Raw genomic sequence first — 19,310 nt, 5'->3', positions numbered from 1 at the left:
TATCCTGGGTTTTTTGTTATTCCAGATGAATTTGCAAATTGTTCTGTCTAACTCTTTGAAGAATTGGATTGGTATTTTGATGGGGATTGCATTGAATCTGTAGATTGCTTTTGGTAAAATGGCCATTTTTACTATATTAATCCTGCCAATCCATGAGCATGGGAGATCTTTCCATCTTCTGAGGTCTTCTTCAATTTCTTTCCTCAGTGTCTTGAAGTTCTTATTGTACAGATCTTTTACTTGCTTGGTTAAAGTCACACCGAGGTACTTTATATTATTTGGGTCTATTATGAAGGGTGTCGTTTCCCTAATTTCTTTCTCGGCTTGTTTCTCTTTTGTATAGAGGAAGGCTACTGATTTATTTGAGTTAATTTTATACCCAGCCACTTTGCTGAAGTTGTTTATCAGCTTTAGTAGTTCTCTGGTGGAACTTTTGGGATCACTTAAATATACTATCATGTCGTCTGCAAATAGTGATATTTTGACCTCTTCTTTTCCGATCTGTATCCCCTTGATCTCCTTTTGTTGTCCGATTGCTCTGGCTAGAACTTCAAGAACTATATTGAATAAGTAGGGAGAGAGTGGGCAGCCTTGTCTAGTCCCTGATTTTAGTGGGATTGCTTCAAGTTTCTCTCCATTTAGTTTAATGTTAGCAACTGGTTTGCTGTATATGGCTTTTACTATGTTTAGGTATGGGCCTTGAATACCTATTCTTTCCAGGACTTTTATCATGAAGGGGTGTTGAATTTTGTCAAATGCTTTCTCAGCATCTAATGAAATGATCATGTGGTTCTGTTCTTTCAGTTTGTTTATGTGATGGATCACGTTGATGGTTTTCCTTATATTAAACCATCCCTGCATGCCTGGGATGAAGCCTACTTGATCATGGTGGATGATTGTTTTGATGTGCTCTTGAATTCGGTTTGCCAGAATTTTATTGAGTATTTTTGCGTCGATATTCATAAGGGAAATTGGTCTGAAGTTCTCTTTCTTTGTTGTGTCTTTGTGTGGTTTAGGTATAAGAGTAATTGTGGCTTCATAGAAGGAATTCGGTAGGGCTCCATCTGTTTCAATTTTGTGGAATAGTTTGGATAATATTGGTATAAGGTCTTCTATGAAGGTTTGATAGAATTCTGCACTAAACCCGTCTGGACCTGGGCTCTTTTTGGTTGGGAGACCTTTAATGACTGCTTCTATTTCCTTAGGAGTTATGGGGTTGTTTAACTGGTTTATCTGTTCCTGATTTAACTTCGATACCTGGTATCTGTCTAGGAAATTGTCCATTTCCTGAAGATTTTCAAGTTTTGTTGAATATAGGTTTTTATAGTAAGATCTGGTGATTTTTTGAATTTCCTCTGAATCTGTAGTTATGTCTCCCTTTTCATTTTTGATTTTGTTAATTTGGACGCACTCTCTGTGTCCTCTCGTTAGTCTGGCTAAGGGTTTATCTATCTTGTTGATTTTCTCAAAGAACCAACTTTTGGTTCTGTTGATTCTTTCTATGGTCCTTTTTGTTTCTACTTGGTTGATTTCAGCTCTGAGTTTGATTATTTCCTGCCTTCTACTCCTCCTGGGTGTATTTGCTTCTTTTTGTTCTAGAGCTTTTAGGTGTGCTGTCAAGCTGCTGACATATGCTCTTTCCTGTTTCTTTCTGCAGGCACTCAGCGCTATGAGTTTTCCTCTTAGCACAGCTTTCATTGTGTCCCATAAGTTTGGGTATGTTGTACCTTCATTTTCATTAAATTCTAAAAAGTTTTTAATTTCTTTCTTTATTTCTTCCTTGACCAGGTTGTCATTGAGTAGAGCATTGTTCAATTTCCACGTATATGTGGGCATTCTTCCCTTATTGTTATTGAAGACCAGTTTTAGGCCGTGGTGGTCCGATAGCACGCATGGGATTATTTCTATCTTTCTGTACCTGTTGAGGCCCGTTTTTTGACCAATTATATGGTCAATTTTGGAGAAAGTACCATGAGGAGCTGAGAAGAAGGTATATCCTTTTGCTTTAGGATAGAATGTTCTATAAATATCCGTTAAGTCCATTTGGCTCATGACTTCTCTTAGTCTGTCTACATCTCTGTTTAATTTCTGTTTCCATGATCTGTCCATTGATGAGAGTGGGGTGTTGAAATCTCCCACTATTATTGTGTGAGGTGCAATGTGTGTTTTGAGCTTTAGTAAGGTTTCTTTTACATATGTAGGTGCCCTTGTATTTGGGGCATAGATATTTAGGATTGAGACTTCATCTTGGTGGATTTTTCCTTTGATGAATATGAAGTGTCCTTCCTTATCTTTTTTGATGACTTTTAGTTGAAAATTGATTTTATTTGATATTAGAATGGCTACTCCAGCTTGCTTCTTCTGACCATTTGCTTGGAAAATTGTTTTCCAGCCTTTCAATCTGAGGTAATGTCTGTCTTTGTCTCTGAGGTGTGTTTCCTGTAGGCAGCAGAATGCAGGGTCCTCGTTGCGTATCCAGTTTGTTAATCTATGTCTTTTTATTGGGGAGTTGAGGCCATTGATATTGAGAGATATTAAGGAATAGTGATTATTGCTTCCCGTTATATTCATATTTGGAAGTGAGGTTATGTTTGTGTGCTTTCATTCTCTTTGTTTTGTTGCCAAGATGATTAGTTTCTTGCTTCTAGGGTATAGCTTGCCTCCTTATGTTGGGCTTTACCCTTTATTATCCTTTGTAGTGCTGGACTTGTAGAAAGATATTGTGTAAATTTGGTTTTGTCATGGAATATCTTGGTTTCTCCATCTATGTTAATTGAGAGTTTTGCAGGATACAGTAACCTGGGCTGGCATTTGTGTTCTCTTAGGGTCTGTATGACATCTGTCCAGGATCTTCTGGCCTTCATAGTTTCTGGCGAAAAGTCTGGTGTGATTCTGATAGGTCTGCCTTTATATGTTACTTGACCTTTTTCCCTTACTGCTTTTAATATTCTTTCTTTATTTTGTGCGTTTGGTGTTTTGACAATTATGTGACGGGAGGTGTTTCTTTTCTGGTCCAATCTATTTGGAGTTCTGTAGGCTTCTTGTATGCCTATGGGTATCTCTTTTTTTAGGTTAGGGAAGTTTTCTTCTATGATTTTGTTGAAGATATTTACTGGTCCTTTGAGCTGGGAGTCTTCACTCTCTTCTATACCTATTATCCTTAGGTTTGATCTTCTCATTGAGTCCTGGATTTCCTGTATGTTTTGGACCAGTAGCTTTTTCCGCTTTACATTATCTTTGACAGTTGAGTCAATGATTTCTATGGAATCTTCTGCTCCCGAGATTCTCTCTTCCATCTCTTGAATTCTGTTGGTGAAGCTTGTATCTACAGCTCCTTGTCTTTTCTTTTGATTTTCTATGTCCAGGGTTGTTTCCATGTGTTCTTTCTTGATTGCTTCTATTTCCATTTTTAATTCCTTCAACTGTTTGATTGTGTTTTCCTGGAATTCTTTCAGGGATTTTTGCGATTCCTCTCTGTAGGCTTCTACTTGTTCTCTAAGGGAGTTCTTTATGTCTTTCTTGAAGTCCTCCAGCATCATGATCAAATATGATTTTGAAACTAGGTCTTGCTTTTCTGGTGTGTTTGGATATTCCGTGTTTGCTTTGGTGGGAGAATTGGGCTCTGATGATGCCATGTAGTCTTGGTTTCTGTTGCTTGGGTTCCTGTGCTTGCCTCTCGCCATCAGATTATCTCTAGTGTTACTTTGTTCTGCTATTTCTGACAGTGGCTAGACTGTCCTATAACCTGTGTGTCAGGAGTGCTGTAGACCTGTTTTCCTGTTTTCTTTCAGCCAGTTATGGGGACAGAGTGTTCTGCTTTCGGGCGTGTAGTTTTTCCTCTCTACAGGTCTTCAGCTGTTCCTGTGGGCCTGTGTCTTGAGTTCACCAGGCAGGTTTCTTGCAGGGGAAAAATTGGTCCTACCTGTGGTTCCAAGGCTCAAGTTTGCTCGTGGGGTACTGCCTAAGTCCTCTCCGCTGTGGCAGCAACCGGGAAGATCTGCGCCGCTCTTTCCAGGAGCCTCCGTGCACCAGGGTTCCAGATGGCGTTTGGTGTTTTCCTCTGGCGCCTGGATGTGCACAGAGTGCAGTCTCTTCTGGTTTCCCAGGCGTGTCCGCCTCTCTGAAGGTTCAGCTCTCCCTCCCACGGGATTTGGGTGCAGAGAACTGTTTATCCGGTCTGTTTCCTTCAGGTTCCGGCGGTGTCTCAGGCGCAGGGGTCCTGCCGCTCCCGGGCCCTCCCCTACGGGAACCCAGAGGCCTTATACAGTTGCCTCTTGGGCCAGGGATGTGGGCAGGGGTGGGCAGTGTTGGTGGTCTCCTCCGCTCTGCAGCCTCAGGAGTGCCCACCTGATCAGGCAGTGAGGTCTCTCTCCCACGGGGTTTGGGAGCAGAGAGCTGCTGCGGGCCGGGATCCGCCGGTGTGGGACTTCCGGTAAACACAGGAAGTGCCCGGCCTTAGAGGAATTTTGCCTCTGTGTGTCCTGAGTTCACCAGGCAGGTTTCTTGCAGGGGAAAAGTTGGTCCTACCTGCAGTTCCAAGGCTCAAGTTTGCTCGTGGGATACTGCCTAAGTCCTCTCCGCTGTGGCAGCAACCGGGAAGATCTGCGCCGCTCTTTCCAGGAGCCTCCGTGCACCAGGGTTCCAGATGGCGTTTGGTGTTTTCCTCTGGCGCCTGGATATGCACAGAGTGCAGTCTCTTCTGGTTTCCCAGGCGTGTCCGCCTCTCTCGAGAGACTCTTTTCATGAAGATGTTTTAACATTGCCTGTGCTAGAGAGTGCTTAATAGCAGTCAGCATATATTCTGAAAAGATCTCCTCATCTTATAGACTATAATATATAGACAGGTAGCAGCTGGTTCACAAACAATGATACTGACCTCAAGCAACCTTGATAATTTTTTTCAAGAGCCCACAAAGTGCAGCAGGGTTGATCTTGTCGATATATGCATGCTTTTAGATCAGAAAAACTGAGAGAGAGAGAGAGAGAGAGAGAGAGAGAGAGAGAGAGAGAGAGAGAGAGAGAACCTCAATGGCTTTACTTGAAAGTTTTACCCTTTCACAAGAGCCAGAAACAGTAAACAGTCTGTGATGGGTACTCTTTCTTATCAACTTGATTGCATCTGGGAGCAATGGAGAGACACAATTCTGGGCAAGACTGTGATGGTGTTTCCTGCATGCATTAACTAAAGGGCAGGAACCTCCACTAGTGTAGGCAGCACCTCCCTCTGGCCATCCAGATACAAAGAGGTCTCAGGAGACAAGCCCTACTGCTTACCTGAACACCCCGCAGTCCTGTGAGTGCACCTACCTACCCTGTTGCTGCCAATGCTGTGGTTCATCATGCTTCATTGACATTAGAACCCAGCTATGTCAGCTTGTAATGTATACTCAGTCTATCAACTCTGGTGCTGTAGAGAACCGTGACTAGTACTCTATTCAAAGGCTCACCAACAGTGGAAAGAATATATTGTGACATAAACACAAAATGGCAATGAAATGATCCATGCAGAAACACAGAAAAGTAATGTCCAAAAGAAAAGGAAGGAAGGAAGGAAGGAAGGAAGGAAGGAAGGAAGGAAGGAAGGAAGAGGCAGACACTGGAAACGCACATGCATCTTGATTCTGTAAGTTCAAATATTGGCACCAAAAAAAGTGCTATTGAAGTCAATATACTGGGTTCATTTGAGGAAAGATGGTAACTTTCAGAAGCTCGGTGGGGGGCAATGGAGGGCTTTTAAATGTTATTCTTGTTAATCTGAATATACTACATGAGTATTCTTTCATAAAAGTTCATTCATTCTGGGTGTGTATTATATTTTTATGCATGGTATCCTTCAACATTTTTAAATGTTTGACTTAATCATCACTTCTCCAAATGGTTCCACTCTGTCTCTATAAATCTTCTAATTCTGACTTGACTCATGTTGCCAATTGATTAGTTGTGGCCAATTATGAAGACAATGGTGAGATTACATCTTATTTATTTATTTATTTATTTATTTATTTATTTACTTACTTACTTACTCACTTATCTATTCTTCTCTCAGATATTATATTATGAGTGAATCTCTCCTCCCTCCTCTCCTCCCAGTCCCTTCCCACCCCCTCCCTTCTCCTCCTCCATTTTCCCTTTAAAAAAGAGGAGGATCCCCAAGAATATCAACCAAACATAGCATAACAAGTTACAAAAGTTAAGCACAAAGCCTCATATCCAGGCTGGAGAGGCAACACTGCAGGAGGAAAGAGTCCCAAAAGCAAGCAAAAGAGTCAGAGACAACATCTGCTACCACTATTAGAACATCAAGCTACACAACCACAGCATGTATGCAGAGGGCCTGAGTCAGACCATGAAGGCTCCGTGATTGCTGCTTCAGTCTCCATGAGCCCCTGTATGCCTGCCTAGTTGATTCTGCAGATTGTGTTCTTGTGGTATCCTTGACCCCTCTGGCTCCTACAATCCTTCCTCCTCTTCCATGGGACTCCCTGAGCTCTACCTAATATTTGTCTGTAGGTCTATACATCTGATGCCATCAGTTGCTGGATAAAGCCTGATGATGATTTGCTAGGCTCTGATCTACAAGTATAGCAGAATGTCCCTAGGAATCATTTCACTGACTTCTTTTTTGCCAGTCATGTTTGGTTGTTTCCTAGGTTTCTGAGCTACCCAGCCTCTGGCTCCTGACCAGTGAGGACTCCCTCTCAGGGTATGAGTCTTGAGTTGGACCCATCAGTGAAACTGCATCTTAAATTGTGATTAATCTCCAAAGGCATTATGTAACGTAAGTGCACATAAAGGCGTCTGTTGTGCACAATTTGAGACTAAAAGTTTTTTCATGTCCACAAGTCAGAAAGCAATAGCTTTCTGTCATTGAAAAAAAATTTCTGAATAAAAACAAAGAAAAAGAATGGCTTATTTTAGCTCAAAAGTTTTAGGTAGTTCAGGCTGTTTATCTTTGCTTTGGCTATGTCCCTATACACTTGTGTTGAGACAAAATATCCTGGCAAGGAAGTATGAGGCACAGCAGAAATGATCACCCCAAGAACTCCTAGAAGTAGAAAATGAGGACACAGACAGTCTAAGAAAAAAAACAATATCCCTCAAAAACAGGCCTTCAGATAACAACTTCCAAAGGCCCCTGGTGATGTTTGTGCCTTTATTGATTCAGCTGTCTCTCAAGCAGTACCATCACCTGAGGACCAAACCCTCCAAGGAACATTCCAAATCCAAACTGTACTATCAGCTGTGACAGAAGTTTGTAAGTCCTGTTTCACAATTCCCTGAGACCTTCCACAAATATGCAGTGCAGAGGGAGCTCTTGGCTCCCTCCTGCATGTCTGAGGAAAGCTGTTTTCTGTTTCCTACTCCATACCATAGCGAGCTACCTTTTGAATTTTCAGTGGATGTTATCTTTCACTTGACAAGAGACACGTTTTCCCATTTAGAACCTTCCATATAGGAGCCTCCCAAATTCCTTCTCCATTTCCAAGATAAAGTTCAGAACAGACTCTTTCCTGTCACATAGGCCAGGCCAGGGTTAAGTTCTCCAAGGTTTTCAGAAGTTTATACACTGCATTTCCACCCCTGCAGATGCAGTAGCCAGGTATAGACTCTGCTATCCAATTCCACACCACACGAGGAATTCTATAGGTGTTGCCTTCCTCCAGTGCACATTTACTACACATACATCCCTACAAGAATTTCTGAGAGCCATGTTGCCTGACATACCTTCTCCCACTATGCATGATCCCCGGTATTGAGAGCTGTTTTCTTGCCCGTGTATTCATACTCCTTGCCCATTCAAAGATGCTCACAGGGCTTTTCCACAGAACCATGCCACTTACATGATGCCTTAGTTCTTTGACATGGTCTGAGATGCTAAGAACTGCACCCCTGGACAATTTCATCATCGTGTAAACAGCATGTGTGAGTTTCTATTTTTCTGAAATTAAAATATATTTATATCCTCCCTTTTCTTCCTAAAACCCCTCCCATATACTATCCCCCATACTATTCCATATCCTTGAATTTTTTTTATTTCTCTCTCTCCCTCTCTCTCTCTCTCTCTCTCTCTCTCTCTCTCTCTCTCTCTCTCTCTCTCTCACACACACACACACACACACACACACACACACACACATATATATATATATATATATATATATATATATATATATATATATATATATATAAAACCTGTCCCGTATGTATAATGTTTCTTGTGTGGATATGTTTTCAGGACCGACTATTTGATATTGGGTAACCAATTATTAGATCACTGTGGTACGTGTGGTCTGATGATTGAAATGGTGTGTGACATGAGACTACATTATACTAACTTCTCCCTTCACTATAAGGAGGGGAAAGTTAGAGACATGAGCATGACATGTAGACATCACTGATTCTCCCACCCTGAGGGACCTCTCACATTATATAACCTACTAAAAGAACTTGAGCTAGCGTCTACTTTGGGGGATCAGGGCAAGTAGAGGTACAGATTCTAGGTAGAAAATTCCTTTGAGAGAATTTGCCAACTATGAATCATGTTCAAGGCCTCCTGGGTGTCTCCTGTATTAGAACAGCACTTTCCGAGCAGCTCTGTTCTCCCAGCATTGGCGAAACCTACCTGAGCTCTAGTGGCCCCAGCTTTGTAGAATCAGATCATACTAGAACCAGAGCAGGAAAGCGCATCAAGAGAGTTATCTCTCTGGGGACCCTGGCTGACTGGAGGTTTTCTTTTGTGATATCTTCAGAGAAGAATGTGAATATTTGGAGCATGGTAAGAGCTGCCATCCACATGCCAGTGAGACTCGGAACATCCTACACAGGCCACAGGAAAAGCTAACTTGGCCCCAGTCACCTCTTATGGGAGATAAATACCCCTGAGAAGATATATGTGTACATTGGAGGACTGCAAAATGTTTGATTTTGAGTCTAGAAAGAAAGTTCTGATACAGTAGCCTCACTCCTGGGATGCTAGAGACAAACTGCACAAACCACTTGCCCAGCAGAGAACCGTTCTCTCCTAAAGCCCCCATCTCCTGTAAAAGAAATGCATGGTCAATCTAATATGTATCAAATTCAACTTGGGAACTTTGTCAGTGATCCCAACCCATGCCTTAGACAATGTCAATCAACACATCTCAGAGGACCCAGATATGGGAAATTAGAAATGTTTTACTGATAATTCTTATTTTCACTAAGAGCCTATGGTTGCATTAACACAACTTACTGTTGTACTCCAGAAGATGTGGGCATAGCCTATTCTGACATTCAGATCCATTTCCTGACATCAGGCTAGTTGAGCTACTTAGGAAATAGCCAAGGGGCAGCGTAAGCAAAAAACGATGAATCCATAGCCTAGGTTAAGTGCAAAGATGATAGAGCATCCTGTGGAGCCATGGCCATCTCTGTCCAAGTCAGCACACCTTCTAGGGACACGAGATCCTTCACCAATCTTCTCTTCTGTGGTCTGTGTCCCTTGTCTCATCATGTCTTCCCCGAACCCAGCAGACATGAGGTCCTCTTTCCACTCTCTACCCAGTCATCTGGAACAGAAGACTGAGTCTTCTTGCCCTTTTCCCTTCCTCACTTTCTGCATCCTGACATCTGGTGGCTCTCATTTAGCCTCTCCCCAAGGCCACTGTCTCCTTGAGAAGTTTCTGCATCACCCAGAATAAAACAGAGTCACAGGCAGATGTTCCTCTAACCTTCCCCCTCATCTATCCCTAAGTATGAACTGTCATACTGAGGCTCTGATTTATGGGGCCCATGCAGTGACAGGTAAAACACTTGGGAAGGATGTGTTTGTGCCTTTGCACAGGTGGATTCAGTATTTGTTGAAATATCTATTGTTCGGAATTTGCTACCAGAATAGCTCTTATGTACCTTTACCTTGTTCTGACCAAGATGATCTCAAGACTAGAAATTTTGTCCCAATCACCTGTACCTCTATATCATCTTGTCCAGTGTCTACCATCAAGGAAAGAGCATCATGCATGATGAATTGAATTATTAACCACAGCCCAGCATGATTTCAGCAGCATGGGAACAGTGCTTGGAGAACTCTCCTGCATGGGCTAGAAACCCAGAGAAAGCCCTTGGCTTTCTCCTAACAAGATAACAGCCCTTAACTCTGAAGAGAACATTCCATATGTATCAGCTTTGCCAAGGAAAATGAGCCAAGCAAAAATGTTTCCAGCTCCTAGAAGGGCCTTAAGGACCCAGCGCCAACTTGCAGCAGGTGATTCACTCACAGGCAGAATCACCATACCTTGTCATTGCCAAACCATCTGTCCATCAAGCCAGCAACAGAACCTCAACCCTGCTTGACCCAGCAGAGCCAGATCTCAAAACTCCCACGAGCCCCAAACTGCCAGCCAGTCATGACTCCAGTCTTGGGCTCTCCTACAGACGCCCAGTTGTATGTGTCTTGTTCAGAGATGTTTATAGCTCAAGTTCCAGAGACAACTTGGAGGGTTCTCAAGCTGTAATCTACTTAAGACAAAAATCCATGACGTCTTCCTGGAATCAGTCTGTATTCCCAGGGGGGCATTCCAACCTGTACTTTGGAATATTCCTGCATGCTGTATGCCAGGTGAGAAAATAGAAAGGTAGACCATTAGATGACCAGGCATGCTAAAATGAAAAACACAAATCTGCAAAGGAAAGAAACACAGAACATGGAATCCTGTTCCTGAACATGATTCCAGCAGTGCAAGCCAAACACAGGAAGCTTTACCCAGGAACTGAAGTTTGCCTTATCCCCACAGTGTCTTCCCCTAGATGGCAGTGGTCGGGGCCAATTTGTCAGCCCATAGCTTGGATATCATCTTCAGTGGCCAGGACCCCTTCCTGGAACACAGTCATCAATAGCAAGGGTCGTTGCTTAGACCTGTGTCAGAATCAGACATATTCAGGGCAAATTTCCCAGAAATCTAACTCATAACTGAACAGCCTTCAGGGAAAGAATTCTTCCCAAAGCAAGACTCAACAGTGGAGAACATGGTATAAGATTTCTGGGCTTCAGCAAGAGGGGATTCTCAATATACTCTGGGCTGACCCTCATATCTGTCCCCTGTGGATTCACAACTATCATCTCATCTGTTTGAAGACAAGTCGGTAAACTACAACAAGTTGGGACATAAATCAGGCTTCAGTTTGGGACTGGGAGAGACCCCTACACAGTACTGTGTGGCTCGAGAGGACCACAGTCCTGATGGGAGGGGGCCTTGTTGTAGGGGTGACCAATGGGGGGGACCCACAAACAGACAACAGAATCAGAAACCATGCTTGTGGAGTATGACAGGACCCTGAGACATGAGGAACTCAAAAAGAGGGACAGCAATTTCTAGAAGGAAAGGTATGTGGTAGCTGCTGACCACTTAGGAGTACATGGGCAACATATCGGATGACCTAGGAATATTTGCTGGTAACTCTGAAAAAGGAATCAAGTCTGTAGAAACAGACGGGAGTAGTTTATTACTGCCACTGTTTTGGCTTTTTTTTTTAACTTGTTTACACAGATTTGACAGCGATAGGATCTCATAAGAGAAAACAACAGCATGATTGATGGATCAGGACTTGTAAGGCTTAACTCGGCTTCCTGTGGCCTGCATTTCCTAATCAGAAGATGAGAGCTGTTGCTTGAAAATAGGTGAGCCTGTCCTGCTTCCTTCTAAGCACAGGGGGTGGCTGGAGCAGGCAGGGGGCAAATCCCCAGCCCCTCAGCCTCAGAGTCATTAAGTAAAGCATAGCTGGGCACTGGTGAATGGGTGATGGGAGATAGGGCAAGTTCTCATGGCAATAGACCAGTGGGGGCTCCAGGGATCTGTATGACTATAGACCCAACCCGTTCCTATTGAACAGGGACAATTTATTTGTGAACACTCTTCTTGAAGCTACAGACCTTCTTCAACTCTCAGCTACCCCTTTCACATGCCCAGAAGATTCTGGGAGATGACTGAAAAGAATCTAAGCATAGAACAATATCAGAACATCATCCATTCACTCAGTCACTTGGTATTTAGTCAAGAGTCCCTTTGTGCTGGGCACTAAGCCAAGCTCTAAATGCATATTGGAAGGCAAGGCAAGCAAACCCTCACCCCCAGGGAGCTCGCAGTCTGGTGGGGCAGGCAGGCATCCAACAAGGAGACACAGAAAAATTACAAAACATGGAAGAAGAGAAGGCCTTTGTAAGAGGATAAAGTGCTCTGTAGAGATGCTACTTAGCCTGACTGTGCTGTGAAGAGACTTGGAACAGAGGAGAGAGAGCTGTCAGGATAAAAGCCTTGAAGACAGAAGGAACTCTGTGCCCCTAAAGGAAGTCACCTTGCTTTGTAAAATATTGGGTGCAAAGAGAATAGCTTCAGGGGATGCAGCAGAAAAGAGGCTTTGACTAGCTGCTAGAGGCTATAGGCTATAGGCTATAGGCTGTTATATGCAATAAATATCTGATCCAAAGGGAAAACCATGGGATGTGGCAGGGGCAGCAGGTAAAGGATATTCATAGAAAAGCTACACATCTGGTTTCCTCCACTTTGGCACAGGGCTGCAAAATCAAACCAAGACGAGTGAGAAATGACACAGAAGTTGAAGAGACAGTTGATTCTAATAGAACATGGAAGAAGGGGGACAAGTCTGAAAAATATTTCCAGATAGACTTGATGGTGACCATGCATGTGAATGAGCACGGGGAGCGGGGGGAGGATGAGGATGATGCCTTGGCTTCTAGATGGAAAAACTAGGCAACAGGAGGAACTATTTACTGGATTTGAGACTAGGATCAGCAAGATGGCTCCATGGATGAAGGCTCTTGTTGTCAAGCCTGATGACCTGAGTCCCATCCCTGGGACCAACATGATGGAGAGCAAGAACTGACTCTCACAAATGGTCCTCTGAGCTTCTCCTGTGTGCTCTGGTATGCACATATTCACACACATAATAAGTACAAATAGGAGAAGCTAAGATAAAGCAGGTTTGGTAAAGAATGAAGTTCTACTGGATATGTAAGGTGAGCCCGTGAGACTTCCAAAAGAGGACGCTGGCAAGGAAGCTGCACAGATTTTGAGTGTGGAAAATAGATGAGCACTGGGAAGTTGCCAGTGCGTGGTTGCTTACTGGGGCAGAGGTGCCTAGTCACAACTTTAGGGTACTCAGCTATTTCATAATCCCAGATACCCCTGAGATACAAAGAGATGAGTGTTTGGTGTTCAGCCAATGGCCTTCTGCCTTCATCTCGGTGTTCTATCATTCTTGGTTACCTAGAGGATAAAGTTTCAATTTCTTAGCTCGTGATGTAAAACCTTCCAGGATCTAGCCAGCACTATGCTTAGCCCCCCGTAGTCCTGCATGTATAGCTGTACTAGCAAACCAACTTCTAGCTGTGCTTGAACACATCAGTCTGCTCACCTTTGTTCACAGAGCCTTTCCCTGGGTTCCCTTCTTCCTATCCCACACAGACAAACCCTGCATAAAGAGAAAGGCAATGTAAGTGCTGGTGTAAGCTAGCACTGTGCTGCCAGGCTGGCAAGACTGGGGCAAAGGACAGGTCAACAGTTGCCAGGGCCACCTCAGTGACCACATACAGACTCTGCTACACTGTGGCTCTGGCTAGCTATAAAGTGGAAGAAAGCCAGCCTGGTTTTCTGAGCAAAAAGCAAATCCCCAAAAGTTACAGTATATAGACTTTTTGTTGTTGACTCTTTTTGCCAAGTTAACTTTAATCTAAACAAATAGAATTTATTTCCAAAATAAACTCTATACATTTCATTTGGGGAAAAACACTGTAATTTAATATTTAATCAAAGAGGAGCAGAAAGGAGGGGTGGGTAAAGGAGTGTAGAGAACTCGATTCTGTTCATAGACTTGGTGCTGGAGTTAGCTTCATGAATAAATGAGTGAATGAATGAATGAATGAATGAATGAATGAATGAATGAATGAATGAATGAATAGCTTCTTCCCAGTATTCCCAGTAGTGTACTTGAAGCATTTTGAGGTTGAACAGAGGATAAATCTAGAAGTCCATGCCAGGCTGTTGTAGGGGCATATCAGTGGGCTCTGTAGACACTTCTGTTTGAGCATTTCAAGTCCACATGTTTGGGGAGCCCGAGACATTCTTCCCAGCAGATGGTTCAGCAAAAGAGGCTGCACTAGACAGTAGCTTCCTTCCTACATACTCATATGCAGACAGAGAGACAACTAGATAATGCTTATAAATTAGTATATATCACTATGTAGGTAACATCATTATCATTTCATTATAACTCATTTTCCTGATTCACAAGGTCTTATTCTCCAAGCTTCATGCTCATATCTATCTACATGTATTCTCTTACTTCCTCTCTGCAGATGTTTGGAGTAGGACCACTGTCTGAGGAGGAACAGTGTTTGCAGGAAGAGGGCTTGCCGAGATACCCAGTTCTCTTGCTGAAATGACAACAAGGCTTGGTATAGACAACAGCAGCTCAGTGTTACTAGGGGTAGCAATGTGTCCTTGGTGCCTCAAGAGGAGCCCCCTGCCCTTTGTCGTCCTTACCCACCACCCCATGTTCTGACTTCCTCAGATGCCATCCACTTCCCAAATGAGCCCTTTAGATAAGCCCCACTTTTGAGCCCCAGGGCCTCTTTGGCTACTACATCTCCAAGGAGCCATCCTGATTACTGTTCAGTCACAAACATACATGAGATAAATACTCCTTATATATCATATACATTGTATACACAAACACATTCTTCATACACTCACATAAACACACAAACTACATATAATACAATATACAGACACATAATATATGTAAACACGCAAACCTATATACACACATACACTGTATGTGCACTCATACTAAATATATACACACCATATATGCAATGCATGCCTGAAAAAACATATATAACATCGTCACACAATATACATTGTACATATGCACATAATACACATCAACATATCCACACCCACTACGTATAAACATATACTGCATATACACCATACATATATACACACACCATACTCACACTGTGGGCGCATGTACATGGCCACAGGTAATATACTCTGCCCACACTATGCATACATTATACATAAATATATGCCATATACATATAGCATATAGCATGCTGTATACGCATACCATGTGCATGCCACATATCTCATAGAAATTACACTCAAGCACATCCGAAATGCACAATACAGAGAAGCACCACATAAACCATATATATGATACCCAACTACACATAAACGAATATCAAACTCACACTATGTGCATTCCATACATAGCCATCATGCACACGCACCTCCTGCTATCTGAGCAGTCCTGATCTCCCTCCTCCTGAGAGCAGACGGCCTGACTGTTACCTGCTTGGCACAGCCTCTGTACTAGTACCTGCTGCGTAAAAGACAGCTCCTTTTTCTTACCACCCAGGGCCCTACATGTACCTAGTCTGTGGCTGGTGCTGCTTGGCCTCACCAATGATACAAGACCAAGAATCAAAGAACCAAATGACATCTACACAGAGAGTAATTGAGAAAGTCCCTAAGAACGTCATTCAGTTGAGCCTCGTGGTGATTTTTGGACATTGCAAAGATGATGTCATTCACCCTGAAGTCAATGCTTCCTACTTCAGACTATCACCTTGTGGTATTTTAGTATGGCATCTTATCTGAGTGGATGAAAGAGATTTCTTAACAGGAAGAGAATAAAAGATACTCCTAAACTAGGAATAGACGCCAGTGCTAACTTGCTTCTTCCATGCACCCCTGAACTACCTTGAACCCTAGAGTTCATGTGGCCTCTAATGCCCAATAGTTAACATGAGAATATTCTTTTCCTAGACCTCTCACAGGCTGTAGGTTATGAGCCCTTGAGATAAATCAACAGCTAAGGATTGCCTGCAAAAGTTTAAGACTAATAGAAAACGCATTTCCTTAGTCCTTGAGTGCTGGTAATACAGAGGCCAACAACTGGTCTTGCTTCACTAATTATAGGATCTATTCCCCTGAGCCCCAAATGCTATAGAGAGAGAAGGAAGGAAGTGCCTGGTTCTCTCAGGACACTGAACTTGGCACATAGCCAATCCATTTTTTTGTTTGACATCAGAGTCTTAAAACCTCCAAACCCCAAGTAAGTATTAAGCCTGCAACCATCATGATACGTATGATTGCTTTCTTCCCTCAAGCTTAGCTCTGCTCGGGCCACAAGACACCTCCATGCTGGGGACAAAAATCACTGAGCTCCTGCCTTACCGAGGCCTTCACAGTACCTGAAGATCCCTCAGGGTCTCAAGCCTGAACCAGAGCTCTCAGAGCCACACAGGGACTGGCAATAGCCTCCCTACCCAGGGGTGCCTCACTGAATGACATCTGACCATCAAAGAGCCTGAGGCCACAGCAACCCCAAACGTGAGGCTGATTAAAGAGGGTTATGCGAATTGCCGAATTAAGCCGTCCAAAATTGGATAAAGTGATTGTGAAATCTGTTTTGAGTCAACCTATCCAAGTCTCATGGCCGGAAAAATGTCTCGGTAAGAGTTCATGGAGGAAAAACTCCAACAGCTCATTGCTGGCTGACCTTCCTGGGCTCCTAATATTCAGTTCCCCAAAAGGCATCTTAGCCATGTAATTTCCAATATGGGAACAATTTGAGTCGCAATTAGGCAAATCTCAGAAGGTTCTGCCACTGATTTGTTCGTTCTCTCAATATTATTCTATAGGACACACTAAATGCCGCGCGGGGGTCACACAGAGGACAATCGGGAGCTGTGCTTGGTGGGTTACCAGACTGGGTAAAGCATTGCCGAGCTTGTGGGATCATTTGGCCTCCTGCTGGGTACATGCCCTCCCCACAAGGCCATCTACTGCTGCGGACCCCGGCTGTTAGCCACTCATATATTTGGCGATAGCATAGGAACTCCTGTGGCCCTTGACAGAGAATTGGAAATGACAATGGCAGATACCAGCTAGAAAGTACCTGGAGAGTGAGATTGAAGCAAATCTCACAAAAACTGTTACCTCCTTTGTTTGCCCTCATTAATCCTCAGGGACACCGGGAAGAAATGCCATAGCTCAAAGTTAGGTCCTGGTGACACACGCCTATCATCCTGGAACTCAAGAAGCCAGTTTGGTCTGCAAAGCAACTCCTAGGCTAGTAAGGACTATAGGACAAGAGTCCTTATAAAAATGCTAGCAAAGAGAGAGGTGGGAGGGGAGAGGGAGGAAGGGAAGGAGGAATGGAAGGGAGAAGGGAGTAGGAAGGGAGAGGGAAGGAGAGGAGGGAGAGAAGGAAAGGAAGGGGAGGAGAGGAACTAAATCCACTCTTAAAAAAAATTTAATACTACTTTCCAAAGTGCTCCAGGAAACAAAAAAATGACATTTATTTCTCTTGCTTCAAGAGTAGAACACATAGATAAGTAGACCTTGTGGCAGGAATAAGAGCTCGCCCAGCAGAAAACAGAAAAGTGGCACTCTAGGGCATTCTCCTCTCTTGGTAGAGAAGAGTTGGCACTCCCTGAGCCCTGAGTGCCTTCCAAGGACAAAGCTGTCTTCATCTTTTTCAATAAGCAAAAACATACTGGTCTTCAGTTTTAAATTAATGTCTTCTCCCTCATCCCTGCTCTCCCAGGAGGAGGAACCATCTTTCCAACCCCCTGGGGCACATCTGGTTTTCCATGGTCTCCTGTTGTGATCTGCACTTTATCCCCTGGGTGGCTGGTTTGCTCCATCCAGCAAGAATGTCTGAATTCTCTGCATTCTGTGCACACACTGCGGGGGCTGCCTAGTCCCTTTCCTGACGGTTCAGAGTCAGTGCTCCAGGGAACACAAGAGAGCATGCATTAGGGCAGAGCAGAACTTGCACAGCAGGGAGACACTCCCCCCTCCCCTCCCAGCACCACCACCCCTTTGAGACCCAGCTTCAAAGATGGATGAGTGAGTGGCCGAAGGTCATAGCTGAACAATGTCAGACGAGCCAGGAGAATGACTGGGTAAAATGAAGAACCCGGAGTGGAAGCAAGGAACACCTCTTGTGCTCATCGTAAACACAATGTAATGTAATTCATGTCAAGGCCACAGGTGAAGTGTGATCGAGGTCCACATGAGATCTAAAAGTGGGACACTCTGAGGGAGAACCTCACGTGTACTAGAAGGTGTCAAGACAGAATTACAAGTTCTGGCTGGTCTGTATAGGGAAATCTCCAGTGAAAACCTCCTCTCAAACACCAGTGGGGAAGCGCCCTGGCCTCTGAGATGCTCTGTGATCTAGGAACAAAGTTTGCTTTCCTTACACAGAACTCCTCCTCCTCCTCCCCCTCCTCCTCCTCCTCCTCCTCCTCCTCCTCCTCCATACCACTACCACCATTACCACATCCTCCTTTTTCTCCTCCTTTTTCTCCTCCTCTTCCTCCTCTTCCTCTTCTTCCTTCTCTTCTTCCTCCTTTTCCTCTTCCTTCTCCATGGCTTCTTTTGTGTCTGAAGTGTAGACAGGCCCTAGCAGGAGCTTCAACCTCCTGACAAGATCATCCCCTGAGAATAGAAGCCATGCTAGAATCCCAGCAATGTTATGGAGGAGTGGAGGCCGGCCCTACTCTTGACTTCTTACTTAACTGAGAAAACTGTTGTTTCTTAGGCTGTTTCTCTCCCTTCCTTCTTTCCTCCCCTCTATTCCCTTTCTCCATGCTCTTTTCCTCCCCTTTCTCCATTGTGTTCCTCCCTTTCTTCCTTTTCTTCTAGCACACAGCCAAACATGATCCCTCATTGATGTACCTGACGACACTCACGAGATACTAAGTAATCAGAGACATGGGGAAACAGTTGATTCCCCACGAACTGAAAGTGTGAGCTTTAGGCTATGCAGTACTGTGCAGACCTCTGAGCATCTTCAGAGGCCTCTGCTCTGACTTCTTCCTCCTTCCCCCCCTTCCTCCTCCCCCCATCCTCCCTCCCCATTCTCTTCTTCACTCCACACATTCATTCTCATATCTCCACAAGCCTCTCTACAGCAGAATCAGGTCCCGTGGCACTTGTTGACACTGGTGAGACCAAGATTATTATTCATCACTATGCCCAGGGACGAACAGAGCATGAACCCGAGTTTCCCCATATTCCTCTACCCAGACCCTTCTGTCCCCCAGCCTCGGTCAGCTCATCCAACAAATGAGGCCAAAATATGTCACGTCTGTAGCTACGGATGTGAAGGACTGCTCCCTTTTGAAGTAGGGGCTCATTTCTATTATGTTTAGTGACTTTCTTCTGGCCAAATGAACAGTTTGAAGCTTCTTCAGGATATTCCCATCTCGTAAAACCATTCTGCCAAAATACTTGTGG

At 43.9% G+C, this 19,310-nt stretch overlaps 1 protein-coding gene across 1 annotated transcript in view; it reads right to left on the bottom strand.

The window, feature by feature from the left end:
* LOC134479337 (uncharacterized) overlaps positions 1-18,441 on the bottom strand; it is a 271,992-nt gene extending 253,551 nt beyond the window's left edge. The window contains exon 1 of the mRNA XM_087554984.1: positions 18,349-18,441. Within this exon, the coding sequence (XP_087411110.1) occupies positions 18,349-18,441 (93 nt within the window). The remainder of the gene's footprint in view (positions 1-18,348) is intronic.
* Between the last annotated feature and the right edge of the window lie 869 nt (positions 18,442-19,310).

The sequence above is a fragment of the Rattus norvegicus genome, chromosome 6 (assembly GCF_021556685.1).
Source record: "Rattus norvegicus strain SHRSP/BbbUtx chromosome 6, alternate assembly SHRSP_T2T, whole genome shotgun sequence".
Lineage (NCBI taxonomy): Eukaryota > Metazoa > Chordata > Mammalia > Rodentia > Muridae > Rattus > Rattus norvegicus.
The sequence above is the reverse complement of the archived record's forward strand: the minus strand, read 5'-3'. Positions and strand labels throughout refer to the sequence as shown.